This window comes from Emys orbicularis, chromosome 3 (assembly GCF_028017835.1).
Source record: "Emys orbicularis isolate rEmyOrb1 chromosome 3, rEmyOrb1.hap1, whole genome shotgun sequence".
In the NCBI taxonomy this organism is placed as follows: domain Eukaryota; kingdom Metazoa; phylum Chordata; order Testudines; family Emydidae; genus Emys; species Emys orbicularis.
In genome coordinates this window covers 153,172,395-153,192,653 of record NC_088685.1, presented here as the reverse complement: position 1 = coordinate 153,192,653, position 20,259 = coordinate 153,172,395, and the positions used below count along the sequence as shown (strand labels likewise).

Below are 20,259 nucleotides of genomic sequence, written 5' to 3'. Positions count from 1 at the left end.
ACTTGGCCCTAAACTCCCATTTGTGCCTTTTGGAAATTTCCCTCTTTATCGATACTCTAGAGGAAACTAGGTTTCAGTAATAATGGATGCTTCTGAAGAAAGGATGTGTCTTATAATAGTCTCATTGAGCTCTTAATTGGTGTGATCGAATTCAGTGGTTCTCAAAGCTGGTCCACCGCTTGTTCGGGGAAAGCCCCTGGCGGGCCGGGCCGGTTTGTTTACCTGCCGCGTCCGCAGGTTCGGCTGATCATGGCTCCCACTGGCCGCTCCAGGCCAATGGGGGCTGCGGGAAGAGCGGCAGCACATCCCTCGGCCCGCGCTGCTTCCCGCAGCCCCCATTGGCCTGGAGTGGTGAACCGCGGCCAGTGGGAGCCACGATCGGCCGAACCTGCGGACGTGGCAGGTAAACAAATCGGCCTGGCCCGCCAGGGGCTTTCCCTGAACAAGCGGCGGACCAGCTTTGAGAACCATTGATCTAGTTTACATAGATATAGACTCAGACATAAAGGGCAGAAGGGACCACCATGATCATCTAGTCCAGGGGTTTCAAACTCCTGACCTGCAGGCCATCTGTGGCCTGCGAGCCTCCCCAATGTGGCCCGCGGGGCTCCAGCAGTTTTGGGGCCGGGTCTCTCCCTTGGCTCCACCTGCTGCTCCCAGGCACTCCCCCCTCAGGGGCCCCAGCAGCGCAGTGGAGCTGAGCGGGCGTCTGCCTGCTCGCTCCAGTGGCTGCCGGCCCCTCCCTGCAGCCCAGGGGCTGGGCTGTGCCTCCATGCGCTGCCCCCACCCCGAGCGCCCCTGCGGCCAATGGGATGCTGCGGGGGCAGTGCCTGGGGGCAGAAGGGCGTGGAGGCCCCCTGGGCCGCCCCGCCCTGGAGGCCCAGGTAAGCGTCGCACCCACGACCCCCTCCCAGAGCCTGCACCCCCACCCCCTCCCCACATACCCCCTCCTGCCCCCAAACTCCCTCCCAGAGCCTGCACCCCCTTCCCATACACCTCCCACCCCCAAACTCCCTCCCAGAGCCTGCGCACCGTCCCCACACACCCCGAGCTACCAAACTCCCACCCAGAGCCTGCACCCAATCCGCACACCCCTCCCGCCCCCAAACTCCCTCCTAGTGCCTGCACACCGTCCCCACACCCTCTCCCGCCCCATACTCCCTCTCAGTGCCTGCACCCCTCCCCCTTCCCACACACCCCCTCCTGCCCCCAAACTCCCTCCCAGAGCCTGCACCCCAGACCCCCTCCCCCACGCAAACTCCCTCCCAGAGCCTGCACCCCAATCCCCTACCCCAGACCTCTTCTTCACCCAAACTCCATCCCAGAGCCTTAAGCAGGTGGGGGATGGAGTTTTTTGGGGGGCAGAGTTTTCGGGGTGCGGGTTCTGGGCAGCATGAGTGACATTGGCCCGCTGGGAGGATTTGAGGACTGGCACTGGCCCTAAGGTAAATTGAGTTTGAGACTCCTGATTTAGTCCGACCTCCTGGACATTGTAGGCCACAGAACTTCACCCACCCACTCCTATAATAGACTCCTAACCTCTGGCTGAGTTACTGAAGTCCTCAAATCATCATTTAAAGACTTCCAGTTACAGAGAATCCATCATTTACTCTAGTTTAAACCTGCCAAGTGACGCATGCCACAGAGGAAGGCGAAAACCGCCCAGGGTCTTTGCCAATCTGACCTGAGGGAACATTCCTTCCAGACTCGAAATATGGCTGTCAGTTGGACCCTGAGCATGTTGGCAAGCCCAACATTCTTTGTAGTAGTTCTTTGTAGTAACTCAGAACCCTCCACATGTAGTGTCCCAGCACCGGCCGTTGGGAATATTTGCTACTAGCAGTCGCAGCTCAGCTACATGCCATTCTAGGCAGTCTCATAATACCATCTCCTCCACGAACTTATCAAACTCAGTCTTGAAGCCAGTTAGATTTTTTGTTTCCAGTGCTTCTCTTGGAAGGCTGTTCCAGAACTTCACTCATCTGATGGGTAGAAACCTTTATCTAATTTCAAGCCTAAACTTGTTGGCCAGTTTAAATCCATTTGTTCTTGTGTCAACATTGGCCCTCAACGTAAATAACTCCTCTCCCTCCCTGGTATTTATCCCTCTGTTGTATTTATAGAGAGCAATCATATCTCCCTTCAGCCTTTGTTTAGGCTAAACAAGCCAAGCCCTTTGAGTCTCTTCTCATAAGGTTGGTTCTCCATTCCTCTGATCATCCTAGTAGCCCATCCCTGCACCTGCTCCAGTTTGAATTCATCTTTCTTAAACACGGAAGAGCAGAATTGCCCACAGTATTCCAGATGAGGTCTCACCAGTGCCTTATATAATGGTACTAACACTTCCCTGTCTCTACTGGAAATACCTCACCTGATGCATCCTAGGACTGAATTAGCCTTTTTTCTTGGCTGCATCATATTGGCGACGCATAGTCATCCTGTGATTAACCAATACACCCAAGTCTTTCTCATCCTCTGTTGCTTCCAACTAAGTCCCCAGCTTATAGAAAAAAAATTGTTGTTAGTTCCTAAGTGCACCTTGCGCTTTGCCCTATTAAATTTCATCCAATTTCTGTTACTCCAGTTTTCAAGGTCATCAATATCTTCTTGTATGAAATTTCATACTGGTCCTCCTCCATATTGGCAGTATCTCCCAACTTTGTGTCCACAAATTTTATTAGCACTCTGCCACTTTTTGTGCCAAGGTTATTAATGAAAATGTTGCATAAGATTGGTCCCAAGACTGATCCCTGATGAACTCCATTAGTAACCTCTCTCCAGCCTGACAGTTCACCTTTCAGTATGACACTTTGTAGTCTCCCCTTTAACCAGTTCCTTATCCACCTTCCAATTCTCATATTAATCCCCATCTTCTCCAATTTAACTAATAATTTCCCATGTGAAACTGTATCAAATGCCTTACTTAGATCCAGGTAGATTAGATCTACTGCATTTCCTTTGTCTAAACAGTCAGTTATCTTCTCAGAGAAAGAGATCAGGTTGATCTGGCATGATCTGCCTCTTATAAAACCATGTTGTATTTTATCCCAGTTACCATTGACCTCTATGTCCTTAATTTAGGGTGACCAGATAGAAAACGTGAAAAATCGGGACAGGGGGAGGGGGATAATAGGCGCTTATATAAGAAAAAGCCCTGAATATCAGGACTGTGCCTATAAAATCGGGACATCTGGTCACCCTACCTTAACTACTTTCTCTTGCAAAATTTGTTCCAGGACCTTGCATACAACTGAGGTCAAACTAACAGGCCTGTAGCTTCCCAGATCACTATTTTCCCATTCTTAAAAATAGGTACTCTATTAGTAATTCTCCAGTCATACAGTACAACCCCCGAGTTTATTAATTCATTAAAAATTCTTGCTCTTGGACTTGCAATTTCATATACCAGTTCCTATAATATTCATGGACGGAGATTATCCGGGGCCCCCAATCTGGTCCCATTATGTTGATTGAGTTTGACTTCCACCTTAGATGTGGTAATTTCTACTTCCATATCCACATTTCCATTAGCCACCCTGCCACTATTGCTAAGCTCCTCATTACAGTTATTAAAAACTGAGGCAAAGTATTTGTTTAGGTGTTGGGTCACGCCTAGATTATCTTTAATCACCCCATTCTCAGTGCTTAATGGGGCCCATTTCTTCTTCCTTGTTTTCTTTTTATTTATATGGCTGTAGAACCTTTTATTATTTGTTTTAATTTCCTTTGCAAGGTCCAACTCTGCTTGACTTTGGCAGTTCTCACTTTTTCTGTACACTTTCTGACTTCCAAGGGGTAGCTTTCCTTACTGATCCATCTTATCTTCCATTTTTTGTAGGCCTTCTCTTAATAACCTGTTTGAGCTGCTTGCTCATCCAACTTGATCTGTAACTCTTCTGTCTGCATTTCCCCCCCCCCTTGCCTGGGATGCAGGCCTCAGATAGTTTCTGCAACTTTGACTTAAAGTAATTCCAAGCTTCCTCCACATTCAGATCCATTAGTTCTTCAGTCTAGTCCAGTTCACTAATTCCCTTAACTTTTTAAAGTTTGCCCTTTTTGCAGACGTATTTTTGTTTATTCTTTCATTTAGTTTTAACTGAATTAACTCACGATCATTTGAGCCAAGGTTGTCCCCTACAGCCAGCTCTTCTATGAGGTCCCCACTACTAACTAATAACAAATCTAAAATGGCATAATCGCTTGTTGATTTGGTAACTGTTTGGTGAAGAAATCTGTCAGCTATCACATCCAGGAAAATCTGGGTCCTACCATTATTAGTAGCACTTGTTCTTCAATCTATATCTGGGAAATGAAAGTCTCCCGTAATCACACAATTCCCAGTAGTATTTATTTCATTAAAAGCATCAGAGGTCTCCATCCATATCAGATCCTGGGGGGTCTGTGACATACCTCAAGCACTTTCCCAGGGGAGCCTTTCTTCCCGAAAGTGATTTTGAATCTGTTTTATCCATTCTGTCACTTCTCATTTCTTTACAGTCTACCTCATCATTAATATACAGTGCTACTCCACCACCTTTACGTCTGTCTTTCCTGAGGAGCACATAGCCTTCAATACTTGTACTCCAGTTATGACTACTATTCCATCATGTTCTGTTATCCCTTTAATATCTGGTTTCACTTCCTACATCAGTAGTTCTAGTTCCTCCCTTCTGTTACCCAGGTTCCTTGCTGCTGCTTTCTTGGGACTAATACACCATCTATCTCTGCCGACACTGGCACTGCACAGTGGAGACTGACATAGTTGAGAAGAACACTGTGCTAAACTTTGCTCAAAGCAAGTGTAATCTAAATGGTGGTTGCAACATTTGTTCCCTCTTGGGTACACTTTGGTGTGTGGTTGCAAGGTGTGTTTCAAGTGTGCTTTAGGGACCAATCAAATTTCTCTTAGGAACAAGAGACAAGTTGATTGACACTAAAGTGATTTTTTAATTAATTCAGAAGCAGCCATAATTTGGTTGTTTACATTCCTGGACTGAAAGAAGAAGCAGACTAGAATGGCATATCACACCTCAATAGGGGTATGGCTGGGTACAATATGGACAGCACCCTAGCCTCTTTTGCACTGGCTATTACTGAGAAGTAAGTGTGTGTGGTGGTGGAGAAATAGAGACTGCACCCTTTAAAAGGCTGTAATCATTGCTGTTCCTGAGTATGTTCTCCCAGTGCCCTGGATATATTCCATCTGCCACAACAGCCCTTAGGCAGAATTCCTCCAGGGACTGCTATCTGAGTGTTTTTTCTCTGCTCCCCGCCCCCCGCTCTATGGCTGCAGTTGCAGAAGCCACCATCTATCCCTACATATCTAGTTTAAGAAAACAAAACCTACACCTTCATTAGAAGAAGACAAAAAACAAATCTGAACAAACAAATAGCTATATTGTTTTGTATGGCTCATTAAAAGAAAAAATGCATTGTAGCCCTTCTGCTTGCTGTGGAGCAGAGGTTAAGTAGCACGTACACTCTCCCCAGAGCTTTGCTGGCATCTTTGATTTTCATGCTCAAAAATGTTTTGGACTAATACAATATTATAAACTAGCATCAAACAAAATCAACTATGTTAATTTCTTATGTACTGTGGTGTTGCAACAGAGGCCACACCTAGGAGTCCCCAACCAGAGCCTATTGTGCTGGGTGAGGTACAAACATATCATATGGTGCCTTCCCAAAGGAGCTTATGATCTTAATAGGGACCAGGTGCAACAGATGGGTATAAAACCCTGTTTGTGGGAGTCAGGAAAGACGGGGGTGACAGCAATAGGAACACAAGTTTTCATACATTAGTTAAAATGTACAGTCTGGATACTTAATGTTATTTATTTTTTAATAAATGAACAAGAAATGTTCATTTAATCTCGACTCAAAATACTGGTAAAAATCTCTATGTTTGCCAAGTGGAAAAAGATTAAAGTAGTGTGCCCCAACATCATTTTAATTTTTTAACATAATAGGAAAGAGCAAAACTAGTTACAGCAGTAGCAACCCTAATTTCCTTTATGTTCTTTGCCCTCAGCATTAAGTGTTTACATGTGCAGCTTGCCAGTGAGGAAATTTTAACCTACTGCTGAATAGAGAGAAAATACAATTTTGCCACTGATATGAGGGAAGGTAAATGGGCAGTCTGAGAGGCAACAGAAGGAGAAGGAATGGTCACTTCACATTTAAAAAAAAAAAACACTTTCCTCTAGTGTGATTGGATGTTGATTGTTGTCCTTCCAGTCTGTGGAAGAAATAAAGTCATACAGTTCTTTTAACTGAAATAATAGCTCTGCAATGGGTTGAAATGTATTCAGGTACTGTCTCTGAGAAACCCCTGCTAGCATTTGTATACCTTCCTGACTGCATATCAGCAGCACAGTTCTGTGGAATCTGAGTGATACATTCTAGTAATTCAACTTTTTAGGCCCAAACTCCGATTGTTGAGTTGAAAGAAAAGCCTAGATTTCATCAGAAACTTGTCCAACAGATAAAGTCTGCAGTATCTTAAAGTGAGTTCTCTTATGAAAACAGATTATATAAAAATGGTACCTTCTTACTTGTTGTATCTGCTTTCTCTGTGTATGAGTCGTATCTACTTATTTTATTAACTACATTATGTTTTTATTACTCCTGTTAGCTCTGAGAGCCAATAGGAAAATCAGGTGAATTCTGTCTATTCCTTCCTGTTCATCAACAAAATTGTTTGCTAATTACCAATCACTTACACCCATGCTAGCCAGTTGAAGGCATTGAAGGTGCACTAGTTTCACTGAGGGTAGAATTTGGCCTGAACAGACTATTATTACTGGTGGTGATGCCTGATATGGAAAGAACCCACCTTTAGCCTCAGCTATGGAAGTCACTGAGATATAAATATGGAAATCCACATTGTTGCTTTTGCAAAGTGACTTTTCAGAGTAGAACTGTACCTTAGGGACCATTTTTTCCTACAGAAAACACTGGGTGTTAAAAATAGTTATTTAAAAAAAGAATACCTCCTAATAAAAAAGAAGGGAAAATATACGTATCTGACTGACGTTTTTCTCCACCACTTTCTCTCATAGGTGGAAGGTAGTTAAATAACGTGTCAGTCTTATCTTTAAACATAGCTGGTATAGGTGGCCCTCAGCTCATGTCCTGGAAATAACACTGCCCTTCGATATACTGGCAAGCTGTTGGCCACTCCATGCTGCAGCATAAGAATGGGGAACAGTAAAATCATTTTTAGATAAGTATTTTCTTCCTGTTATCCACTGCCACAGTCATTTTTTACTTTGCTTACTGAATGTGCACACTTTGTTAACATGCATTCTTTGCATTCCATAACAGCAAATTAAATTTGTCTGAGCAAAATTGCTATGTGCACAGAAGGTGAAAAAAGTAATTCCCATCCATGTAGTCATTCCTCTTTTGCTTTCTCTTGCAGCTTGGGTTACTGTAATAGTTGGATAGCTGAAGCATAGAAAAAGAAAAACAGAAATAGATAGAAACTAGACTGTTGTTTTTGGCAGTGCATTTTTGTAAACAAAATGACACAAATTGAGGCAGAAATTCCAGTGGGAAAAAGGAAGAGAACCGAAAGACTGAAAATACCGCACAGAGCAGAGTCCCATCCAGATGGTGTTTTTAATAAATTTATCAGGCGGGTATGAAAGATGATAATGAACATTCAAAATGGGGAGTGGCAGACTCCCCTTGGGAGCAAAAACAGTATGGCACCTTCTGTGTGTTGCAGTTAGAATCACTGTTTAATTTACCACTGTAAAAAGGACCACAGTATTGCATTCAATGTGTAATGAAACAGGTTTCTGGGCAATTATTGGGAAGTCCAGCTAGGCAAGGTAATAGTTTTTTTAGGAGTTAGGCGGTTGTGGAGTAGATCAAAAATCATGCAGTGTAACAGAGGGAGGGCAGGGCTTGGTGTGTGCAAGTAAATTTTTGAATAGAGTTGAGGTGTGCAGTGCTAAATTAATGTCTTGCACCGTTTACAAAGTATCTAGAAATGGGATATAAAGCCTCAAACCACAAACTGAAAGCATTATTGTTACACTGGCATTGCCCCTCTGCCCCTTTTCTAACCCAAAGGTCAGTAGTTTTCCACCTTAAACTGAAAGCAGCAGTCTATATGTTTTCTTTATTCCAAGGAAGTCTCCTCTGTCTGCAAGGCAAGGAGGGGAGAGAAGAGCCAAACAACATTCTTTTTTGGTGCCAGCACTTGCAGTTTTTACTGTCAGGGGAAGGGCAATTTCATGTCTATCCACAGTAACACATTTCGAGTCCTTCCTTTTGAAACATTTCCAGTGTTTGCCACAATTTTATTTATTTTACTTATAAATCAGAAATTTGGTGAATGACAGTTTTCAGGCATGAAGGACCAGATGGTTTTTTGGTTATCATGTATGGTCATTTGGTAGCTTTTGATATGGCACATGAAGAGATGGTACTTGGTAGCTTTCTGTCATGGACCCTAGGGTTAGTGCAGTGGATTTCTGGCATAGGGATTGATTTTGTCTCAACAGCATATGGGGGGTTGTCTCAGCAATAAGAAAAGCCATATTCCCACTCCTTTTTACGAAAGCCACGAGCAGCATTGTAAAAATGGGATTCTAGGGATGCTCTTCATTTAAAATTGATCTCAAGGATTTTTTAGAGCTGTAGAGTTTCATGAGTAGTTCTCAAGTTTCACATGACTGTGTTTCAACCATTTTCAAACAATGCAGTAGTTTAAAAGCACATTATAGAAGCAGTTGCAACTCTATAAGTGTTTGTGTTCTGACATAGTCTTAAAATAGAGCATTAAATTCCTGTTTTTATCTCCTTATAGGTGGTCTTTCCATGTGAAATTAGTTTGTTATGCCCTAAGAATTTTCTGAGTAGTTCTTCTTTGGTTTCTTTTCATAATTTTTTAATATGAATTGTTTGAAATTGGTCTCCAGGAGAAATTTATTTTTGACCATTAGTCTTTTAGACAACTGATATCTTGGGGGGGAAAAACAACCCTATTAGCTACACAAAATTGGTAAAGTAATGAATTTTGAGTAGATCTAGTGCAGTGGGTAATTTCAGAAAATAAATATTTAGCATAAGGATAATACTTTGCCCTTACTCTTCATCAATGAAAGTTTGTCCTTCATCAGGGGCTGGCACATAAAATCTTCTATTTCAGATAAATTAATCATAGAATCATAGAAGATTAGGGTTGGAAGAGACCTCAGGAGGTCATCTAGTCCAATCCCCTGCTCAAAGCAGGATCAACCCCAACTAAATGATCCAAGCCTTAAAAATCTCTAAAGAGATTCCACCATTTCCCTAGGTAACCCATTCCAGTGCTTCACCACCCTCCTAGTGAAAAAGTTTTTCCTAATATCCAACCTACACCTCCCACACTGCAACTTGAGACCATTGCTTCTTGTTCTGTCATCTGCCACCACTGAGAACAGTGTAGCTCCATCCTCTTTGGAACCCCCCTTTAGGTAGTTGAAGGCTGCTATCAAATCCTGCCTCACTCTTCTCTTTTGCAGACTAAATAAGCCCAGTTCCCTCAACCTCTCCTAATAAGTCATGTGTCCCAGCCCCCTAATAATTTTCATTGCCCTCCGCTGGACTCTCTCCAATTTGTCCACATCCTTTCTGTAGTGGGGGGCCCAAAACTGGATGACCACCACTCTCAAGAGGAGGAGACAGATGGTGGTGGTGGTCGGGACTCCCTCCTAAGGGGGACAGAGTCATCCATCTGCCATCCAGACTGGGAGACTCAAGAAGTGTGCTGCTTGCCTGGAGCTACATCTCCAGATGTAGCCTCACCAATGCCGATTAGAGGGGAATAATCACTTCCCTCGATCTGCTGGCAATGCTTTTACTAATGCAGCCCAATATGCTATTAGCCTTCTTGGCAACAAAGGCACACTGTTGACTTATATCCAGCTTCTCGTTCACTGTAATCCCCAGATCCTTTTCTGCAGAACTGCCACTTAGTCAGTTGGTCCCCAGCCTGTAGCAGTGCATGGGATTCTTCCGTCCTAAGTGCACGACTCTGCACTTGTCCTTGTTGAACCTCATCAGATTTCTTTTGGCCCAATCCTCCAATTTGTCTAGGTCACTCTGGACCCTATCCCTACCCTCCAGCATATCTACCTCTCCCCCAAGCTTAGTGTCATCCGCGAACTTGCTGAGGGTGCAATCCATCCCGATCATTAATGAAGATGTTGTACAAAACTGGCCCCTGGACCAACTCCTGGGACACTCTGCTTGATACCGGCTGCCAACTAAACATCAAGCTGTTGATCACTACCCATTGAGCCCGACAATCTAGCCAGCTTTCTATCCACCTTATAGTCCATTCATCCAATCCATACTTTTTTAACTTGCTGGCAAGAATACTGTGGGAGACCATATCAAAAGCTTTGATAAAGTCAAGGTATATCAGATCCACGGCTTTCCCCATATTCACAGAGCCAGTATCTCATCATAGAAGGCAATCAGGTTGGTCAGGCATGACTTGCCCTTGGTGAATCCATGTTGACTGTTCCTGATCACCTTCCTCTCCTCCAAGTGCTTCAAAATGGATTCCTTGAGGACCTGCTCCATGATTTTTCCAGGGACTGAGGTCAGGCTGACCGGTCTGTAGTTCCCTGGATTCTCCTTCTTCCCTTTTTTAAAGATGGGCACTATATTTGCCTTTTTCCAATTGTCCAGGACCTCCCCCGATCGCCATGAGTTTTCAAAGATAATGGCCAATGGCTCTGCAATCACATCAACCAACTCCCTCAGCACCCTCGGATGCATTAGATTTTGGACCCAGGGACTTGTGCATGTCCAGCTTTTCTAAAAAGTCCTTTACCTGTTCTTTCACCTCCTCCCCACACTGTGCAGCAGTCTGGGAGCTGGCCTTGTCTGTGAAGACCAAGGCAAAAAAAGCATTGAGTACTTCAGCTTTTTCCTCATCATCTGTCACTAGGTTGCCTCCCACATTCAGTAAGGGTCCCACACTTTCCCTGACCACCTTCTTGTTGCTAACATACCTGTAGAAACCCTTCTTGTTACCCTTCACATCCCTTGCTAGCTGCAATTCTAATTGTGCTTTGGCCTTCCTGATTACACTCCCGGCATGCTTGAGCAATATTTTTATACTCCTCCCTAGTCATCTGTCCAAGTTTCCACTTCTTGTAAGTTTCCTTTTTGTGTTTAAGCTCACCGAAGATTTCTCTGTTAAGCCAAGCTGGTCGCTTGCCATATTTGCTATCCTTTCTTCACATCGGATTGATTTGTTCCTGCGCCCTCAATAAGGCTTCCTTAAAATACAGCAAGCTCTCCTGGACTACTTTCCTCCTCATATTAGCTTCCCAGAGGATCCAGCCCATCAGTTCCCTGAGGGAGTCAAAGTCTGCTTTTCTGAAGTCCTCGGTCCGTATTCTGCTGCTTTCCTTTTTTCCTTTTGTCAGGATCCTGAAGTTGACCATCTCATGGTCACTGATGCCCCGGTTGCCACCCACTTCTACTTCCCCTACCAATTCTTACCTGTTTGTGAGCAGCAGGTCAAGAGGATCATGGCTCCTACTTGGTTCCTCCAGCACTTGTACCAGGAAGTTGTCCCCAACACTCTCCAAAAACTTCCTGGATTGTGTGTGCACTGCTGTATTGCTCTCCCAGTAGATGTCAGGGTGATTGAAGTCCCCCATGAGAACCAGAGCCTGTGATCTGAAAACTTCTGTTAGTTGTCCAAAGAAAGCCTCGTCTACCTCATCTTCCTGGTCTGGTGGTCTATAGCAGATGCCCACCACAACATCACCCTTGTTGCTCTCGCCTCTAAACTTAACCCAAAGACTCTCAACAGGCTTTTCTCCAGTTTCTGGAGCTCTGAGCAATCATACTGCTCTCTTACATACAGTTTAATTCCTCCACCTTTTCTCTCCCGCCTGTCCTTCCTGAACAGTTCATATCCATCCAGGACAGTGCTCCAGTCATGTGAGTTACCCCACTAAGTCTCTGTTATTCCTATCACAGTTCCTTGACTGTGCCAGGACTTCCAATTCTTCCTGCTTGTTTCCCAAGCTTCTTGCGTTCAGGTACCTAAGATAACTAGTCGATTGCCCTAGTTTCTCAGTATGAATCAGGAGGCCGCCCCTGTTGCACCCTCCTCCTTGTGTTTCCTCCCGGTATCCCACTTCCCCACTTACCTTTGGGCTTAGGTCACCGTCCCCCGGCGAACCTAGTTTAAAGCCCTCCTTGCCAGGTTAGCAAGCCTGCCTTTGAAGAAGCTCTTCCCTCTCTTCATTAGGTGGACCTGTGACGGGTTGGGACTCACCACCTGGCACCTCCTGCTGGTTGTCTCCGGGAATTAGCTCAGTCCAGTGGAGCGCCCCCTCCTGGTGGTGTCCCATCCGTCGTCTCACTCTTGGTTGGCGTGTGGACCCACGTTGCTCCCAACTCGCGGCGTCCTCTTCCGGACCACTGCCCTCCGGCAGTGCCCCTTAGTCCATCCACACCCCCTTCCGGGGGTGGGGGGGTTGATCAGTCTCTCTGCGCCCCAGCCACCATGTACAACCACACACCCCAAAGTCTAATCCCTCTTGTCAGGGATCTGGCGTAGTCTATTAGGGCCGCTCCCTACGACCAATGGCTGGGTGTACTGCAAGGGGAAAAGGGGGGGACCCAGGCCCGCCCTCTACTCTGGGTCCCGGCCCAGGGACCCTCTGGCGGCAGCCTCGCTGTCCTCCTTCTCTCCCCTCGTCTGTCCGCTTCCCTGGGCCGCTTCCCCTACGGCCCCTTGCACCCGCTAGGCCCTTCCCTTCAGGGCCTGCAGCCTGGCAGGGTACTGGCTAGAGCTCCCATTTGCTCCCGGAACCTGGCCAGCACTGCGCTGTCCGCAGTGCTAGTCTCCCACCTCTGGAGACTGACCTTCCCCTGTTGAAGGCCTGGGAAAGACTGACTCTCCTCTCCCTGAACAGCCTTTTTATAGGGCTGAGCCGGGTCCTGATTGGCTGCCTCCAATCTGGGCCCCGATTGGCTCCCACTAAGCCCTTCTCTGATTGGCTGCCCGTCTACGCAGGCGCACTGGCCTGCTGCAGCCCACACTCTCAGGGAGTGGGGCAGTCCGCCCCACTACAGACCCCATCTCTTCCTAGCAATCCTTCTTCCTGGAACAACATCCCATGGTCAAAGAATCCAAAGCCCTCTCTCCAACACCACCTGCGTAACCACACATTTATCTCCACAATTCGATGGTCCCTACCTGGGCCTTTTCCTTCAACAGGGAGGATGGACAAGAACACGACTTGCACCTCAAACTCCTTTATCCTTCTTCCCAGAGCCACGTAGTCTGCAGTGACCCACTCCAGGTCATTCTTGGCAGTATCATTGGTGCCCATGTAGAGAAGTAGGAAGGGGTATCGGTCCAAGGGCTTGATCAGTCTCGGCAGACACTCTGTTGCATCCTGAATTCTAGCTCCAGGCAAGCAGCACACTTCTTGAGTCTCCCAGTCTGGATGGCAGATGGATGACTCTGTCCCCCTTAGGAGGGAGTCCCGACCACCACCACCATCTGTCTCCTCCTCTTGAGAGTGGTGGTCATGGAACCCCCATCCCTAGGACAAGGAGTGAATCCAACTTACACCTCTGAAGAGTAAATGAATATTAGAAGGCAGAAGGGAAATGTGGAAGACGAGATTATGGAAGATCATGGTGAGGGCATATGAGTGGGATAGAAGACTAGATAAACTAGGGAGAAAGACAGAAAGGGGTGGGCAGGGAGGACCAGGTGAAAGGGAGACAGTTATAGGGGCAGGGAATGTAGAAGGACAGAATTAGAAGACAGTAAATTGAATCCCCCTTCCAGTAGCCAACAGGGAGGATTGTGTTAATGCATTTAAACTTGGCTTTTGAGCCTGAAATGATCCCACACTCATTGGGGGTGGGTACTTCTTGCTACAGGATATGTCTTCTGTGCAGAGTTTTTACTTCGGTTTTGCACTGACCCCTCCCCTCCTGTCCACACACCAAACCCTCTCAGCCAAGTTTGGTGGTGTTTTCAACCTGGGCTTGGTGGCTCATCTGAGGCTATAAGTTAAAGCCCAAGTGAGGCTTTCACTCAGGCTGGTAACATGCCCACCTTGCAGAGAGGATGCAGGCTAAATCAGTTGAGTGCTGATAGTCATCCACTGCCTTCCCTTAATTCCCCTCATGTGCCCAGAAAAACAGACAAGTCTCCCACAATTCATTGGGAAAGTATCATAGAGAAGCTGAGCTTGCAGCAGCACAAAGTGCCATGGCATATGCCCCCCAAATATCCTAGCAATATACATACATGTACACAGCTCCAGTGAGGACACAGTAACTCAGTTGTGGCTTTGTAGCGTGGGTACTTAGGACCAGGGGCTGACCATCAGGGTTAACACTGCAGTGAAGACATAGCCCTAGACTCAGAAAGAGGAAACAAACAAACAATGTGATTTAAAAAAAATACATATACATCTAGCAGTTTAATCCAGTCTCGTGAGTTTTGGGGGATCTGTTTCATGGTGTTTAAATGCTTGCATTTAGCAATACTGGGGGTGCCCTTCCTCATACCCCCAACCACAATCCACACTTACCATTTTGGGCTCTCCAGGTCCTGTTCATTGTTAAACAGTTGTTACATACATAATATACCCCTCAAAAACCACAAAAGCAAGGAAATGAAAAGATAGTCAACCTCTACTTCTCCACCCCAATCTCACATCTTAGTATCACCACAGCTAAAATATGCTACAGATCACAAGCCACAATCTTAACTCTGTCTCCTTAGGGACACCAACCTTCCAGTTTGCCCTATACAAAACACCCACAACTAATAATATTTAGAGCTGATAGTTTAGTGAAAGAAGTGTGCTGAAGGGAAAGTTGAGGGGAGTGGTCTGGCTGCGGTTGGAGGGGATAATTTGGAAAAGGTGGTGCTGAACAGGTGGCATTCCTAGTGGGGCAGAGTTAAAGTTGTGGGGTTATAATAGTTACACTAGTGGTCCAATTCTAAAGGATCTTTTTCATTTGCTCATAACTTTGTTAAATTTTTACTCTTTGGGCTGAAATTTTGCACATTTGTTCTTAGTTTTAGTGTGAGGAATGGGGATAGGTTGGGTTGAATTTTTGTTTTGAAGGCCTGAGCAAAAATGGTTCAACTGTTTTCAAGAATGAAGAAGTACTGTACACTTTGCCATTATGAAATATTTCACCCCTCTCCACCTTTTTAAATAGGTATAGTACTTCAGCATGAGCTGGTAAAAAAAATAGGAACTTGAATTGGACAATAGGTCACAGATGTGCCGTTTAGAGGTCTGAGAAAAGTCAGTTTTGCTTTGCTTTAGTTGTAAGAGTTAACAAAGTGTATTTTGTGTATGTGCACGTCCTTTTGATTATATATTATTGGCACTGTACATACACATGTATGTAAATAGATTAGAAATTTTCAGGCAGTACATGATCGCTGAACAACTATTGGTTCTGCACAGGAATATGTAAAAGTGTCAGGTGAAGATATTTTATTTTAAATGTGTATGTACATGTTGAATACGATTTGTGAGGGTACTTGTGGAATGAGGCAGGGATGTGAAGAAGCCCAGCATTTTTCCATACAATGGGTTTGTCTTCACTGTGTTGCCCCCTAAGCTGACCCCTCTTCACATACAAAAATCTCTAGCTTGAGTTAAGTGGTGCTTTAAACTTGAGCTAGCTGGCTCCTCAGGAGGTGTGGTTTAAAGCTGAGAGCTGCTGACAATTGCTCTGTTCTGCTAATCTAAATACTCTGTGCAGCTTGAGTGCTGTTTTGTAGTGTGACCACTCTCAGTTGAGCTAGATTAACTCAAGAGGAGTTAATTCAAGTGTTGATAAGTTGAGCTAATGCTACAGTGAAGACAGGACTAATATCTGAAGATGAATATGGAAAGAGGCATGCCTCATGCTGTATAATAAGTGAAGATGCTTATGAAAGGATGCAAGATTATGGTGGCTCACAGAACATGTTAAATTGTGTGTAGCAAAACAGGGAAAGGGCCATATAGCATGCAAGACATCACCTGTTATATACTGAGGCTATATATATATAACTGAACAGCTGCTTTATTCACTGAGTAATATCTCATCTGCATACCAAAGGAGGCAGTGGCCCTGTCAAAAATAATATATTATCATATAATTAAACTGTGTATCATAATACATACATGCAAGTGGTCAAGGTTACAGTTCAACAAGCAACTTTAATTTTTGCATTTCCAAACTTGAGAGCTTCATTTTGCAATCCAGGCATTCCTTTAACATAGTTTTTTTGCATTTGCAGTGGTGTTAGATAAAAATCTGAAAGGTTTAGCTGAAGAAAGAAGGAATATCTTAAGACTCATGTGTCCACTGTTAAGAGGGTGCTGGACTTGAATAGTATATCTTTAATGAAGGGATTTCTGCCATCTTTATAAATGTAAAAGTGTATGTATTTGTCTCTTTACTGTCAAGATGAAGTTTGAAAACTTGACAGCAGCTTTTAGGCCAAATGAATTATAGAAAGGAACTAGTTAAGAAAGCAGTATACCTGCTTAAATGTTGCTTAAGGTAAATACTGGGGAATTCAAGAAATAAGAACTTTTTGTGAAAGCACTTCGTAAAACACAGTGTAGAAAAAAGCACTCCGTGCACACACAAGCCCACCCCATCCTTTCAACATGCTCCGAGAGGAGTTAAAAGCCTTCACGTTATTATTGTTTTGATCTTTGGGGAAATTGCTTAAAAGGCCTCTACCCATAAATAAACTATTACTGTAATGATCTGTGTTTGCTTTGGAAAGATGGGGAAGCTGTTTCAGGAGGATGAAACAGATTGGAGTCCACTGAGCATGCAGTCCTAAACAGAACAGAATGAGTAGGAAAAGAACCAGTCCATGCAAAGGAACAATCTCTTCTAAGAAGATGTCTTTCCTGAATCAGAGGAAAATGCCCCTAATACTCAAACATTGTTTTATTCTGGCACAAATGAGTTTGTAAGCTTCCTAAACCTCTAAAAACATTACAGAAAATATTTTAATTCTAGCTTTTAGTTTGGTATAGAATTGCAGTCTAACCTTGATTATTTGAAACTCTCTGTTGTCATATCAGTCATCCATTCATTACATTGAAGGTTCCCTCAATTTTCAGAACTTATACATGGTTGCTGTGACATTCAAATAATTGCAGTTCTACTACATAAGAGATAGGTATTTTATTAATAATTATAATTATTCTCTTTTACTTTGTGACAGCAGTGGTGCAGTGGCATTTTTGCAGTCAAATATAAATGGACACATGATCCAAAATGAGTTTTGGATAAAAATCCATGTGAAAAGGAAAACAAAAATGTCATAATACTGCAACACTACCCCCAGGAGGGAAAATCGCATCTTCTCTCTCTATAGTTAAAGTCTATATGGTCTCTTTTTTCCTCTCCTTGCCAAGAGACATAACTTCTTCTATGCAGGATTTGATTTTTACTCCTACCTGCCTCTGCTTGATTGGTTGGGGAATGCTCCTGTTATTGACATTCCACTCACACTGCCTGAGCCTGGGCATGCTTGTCTAGGGGAAACTATCAACAGGTCCTTTCACACCGACAGGAAAGGAAGCAGAATGTTACTGTCCGAACTGTGATATCCCAAATGTTAGTTATCCCCGAATGTTAGTTATCAATACTTATTTTGTCACATGACTACGCTGGAATCAGTGCTGTAAAAATTGTACTGCTTCAGTTCAGAGAGCGCAATTGTTTTTAATTTATGCCATGAAACAGATCCATAGCTTCCTGTGTTAGCAATAATTCTAAGCTTATTTTTTATTCTTCACCAGAAATAAAAATTGTTAAAACTGGAGAACTCATTTGCTGTCCATTTGATCACATTTGCTCTCTTTGTGTTTTAATTCATAGTTCCCACTGAAAATGTTGCAACAATTGCAGACTGTGCCAGTGTGATTGAGGGTGTAAGTCGAAGTCGCAATGCCTTGTTGAATGGAGATACAAAGAATTATGACTGGGATTCCGGGTACACGTGTCATCAGCTAGGCAGTGGTGCTATTGTGGTACAGCTAGCACAGCCATTCATGATTGGATCAATACGGTAAGGGGATTCTTCTTCTCTAAAGAACCAGTAGCAATGAGGCTTCAGCAGCCTTACAGATAAAATTGCTTTCTTGTAAATCGACTCTGAAACGTGCAGAATTTCCTGGTCAGTAATTGTATCATTGGAGATATTTTAGTATTTATCCATTTGTTTTTTATTTTTGTTCCAATATAACATAGTATGTTTAATTTCTCAACATCTATCAAATTTTATATCAAAATACAGTAATACAATATCAGAACAAAAGTAAAACTTACGTGATGTCAAATGACTGCCTTGTACATCTGTATGGATAGCACCAAATACAAAAGTAAGATTTAAAAAAAATTAAAAAAAAAAAAAAAGTCTAATGTATTAAAACAGTAAATTAGTTTCAGCCTTAACTATGGAGCAGCTAGATGCTCTGTAATACACGTTATTAGATAAAAATGAGAGCAGCAACTGAAGAAAGGAGAGAGTCATCTTAAGATATGTCCACTCTTAGGGTATGTCTTCCCTGCAGAGTTAGGTTGGGTTCTGATGCCCTAGGCTAGAGAGCCTGAGCTCCAGTTCAAGCCACTATGTCCACACTGCTATTTTTAGCACGCTAGCTCAAGCCCCACTAGCATGACTCTGCCTTCACGGGCTGGGAGGCTCACCATTACCTACAATGTAGACGTATCCCATTTAACTGATTGTTTTCACACTAAGGGGTTGTCTACATGTGAAAGTTAATTTGGATTAAAATAGGGTGGGAATTTAAAGTGCAATAGTTATTCCTGAATAACTCCATTATTTTGGAATAAGAGTGTCTTGTTCCTGTTTCTTATTCCACTTTCAAAGTGGATTATGTTGAACTAGAACAAGGCTCTCTTATTCTGGAATAAGAGTGTATGCACATGGAGCTATCTCAGAATAGCTATTTGGAATAATTCAATATATAGACAAGCCCTAAGAAAATCAGTAATGTTCTTGTATGTTGTCAGGAACTGCATTTGTATCTTATGTGACATGATGAAAAAGAAGAGAGGTTTCTGAATTTTCAATGTTTGTGGATGAAACTGGAAATCTTGGCACCCTCAGAGGTTAGCAATAGCTGATCTACAAAGGCAGACATGTATTGCTAGAAACTAGATCTGTGCCCTCTCCCTATTAAGACAGGTACCTGGCTGATTAGCCAGTGAAATTCAAACTCCTTGCGACAATTGATTCTTTTTTTCTGGCTTTTTTAATTAAAACCAAATTTGAGACATTGATCCAACCTGAAGGAAAATATCAGTACAGGCACAAGGAAAAGGTCTGAGACTTCAGGATTTTCTCTTGTATCCTGTCCTCCTCTTATTCACATTATACACTAACTGTCTGTACATTTGCATTTTCTAGAAGTGAGCTATTTTTGGATGAGTGCAGAATTGGTGAACCACTTAGTTTAGTACTCCTGCACCTTATAAATTTCAGGAAATATTTATTGTTCTCCTGATAAATTTGTGTTTTATAGCTTCAACTTGTAACAAAGTATTATGGCAGTTATAAAACTGAAGTTATCTGTGTAGGGGTTAGACACCCTGACAGATTCTTAACCATAACATTAGCAATTACGATAATACTGCTATAGAAATTACACTGAATTTGAGTCCAGAGATGCTGCTGTTGAACATTCAATGAGCAATGATATTAAAGTCAGTACCTTTGTGCAGTGAACAGTTCACACTCTTCAGTTTGGACTTTTATATCCTCAACCAACTATCACAGCTTACATAGAAAAAGGAAAAAATACACTACTCAGAATGTCTTGAAGTTGGTGATTGAGAAGTAATTACATCATTTTCATACCAATTTAAAAACATTAAAATTTAAGAATAAAATATCTGCAGAGGCCTGACAATATAAAAGATTAGGGGACTAATCACTAATTTATATAATTTCTCGGTTTATAGTTCCTTTGCCTATCATCTTTCAGTTGTCTAATCATTATATCCTTTTCAGTATTTTCAGTTTAGTGCAAGAAATTGACTATTTTCTGTAATTAAGCTCTGTGCCACCCTCTATTGTCTTCCAGCAGAACTAATTTTAATAATCCTCATTATTAAACAGTTTTAGATGAATGGTAGCTTTTGGGACCAGAAAGTGATGGTTATATAATTGGGTTTGTGTAATAGCATAAATTAAAATATAAA

General features: G+C 43.2%; 1 protein-coding gene across 1 annotated transcript in view; it reads left to right on the top strand.

The window, feature by feature from the left end:
* The window catches only part of BTBD9 (BTB domain containing 9), a 288,922-nt gene that overhangs the window by 181,789 nt on the left and 86,874 nt on the right, over positions 1–20,259 (top strand). Inside the window, exon 8 of the mRNA XM_065401988.1 lies at positions 17,911–18,100. Within this exon, the coding sequence (XP_065258060.1) occupies positions 17,911–18,100 (190 nt within the window). The remainder of the gene's footprint in view (positions 1–17,910; positions 18,101–20,259) is intronic.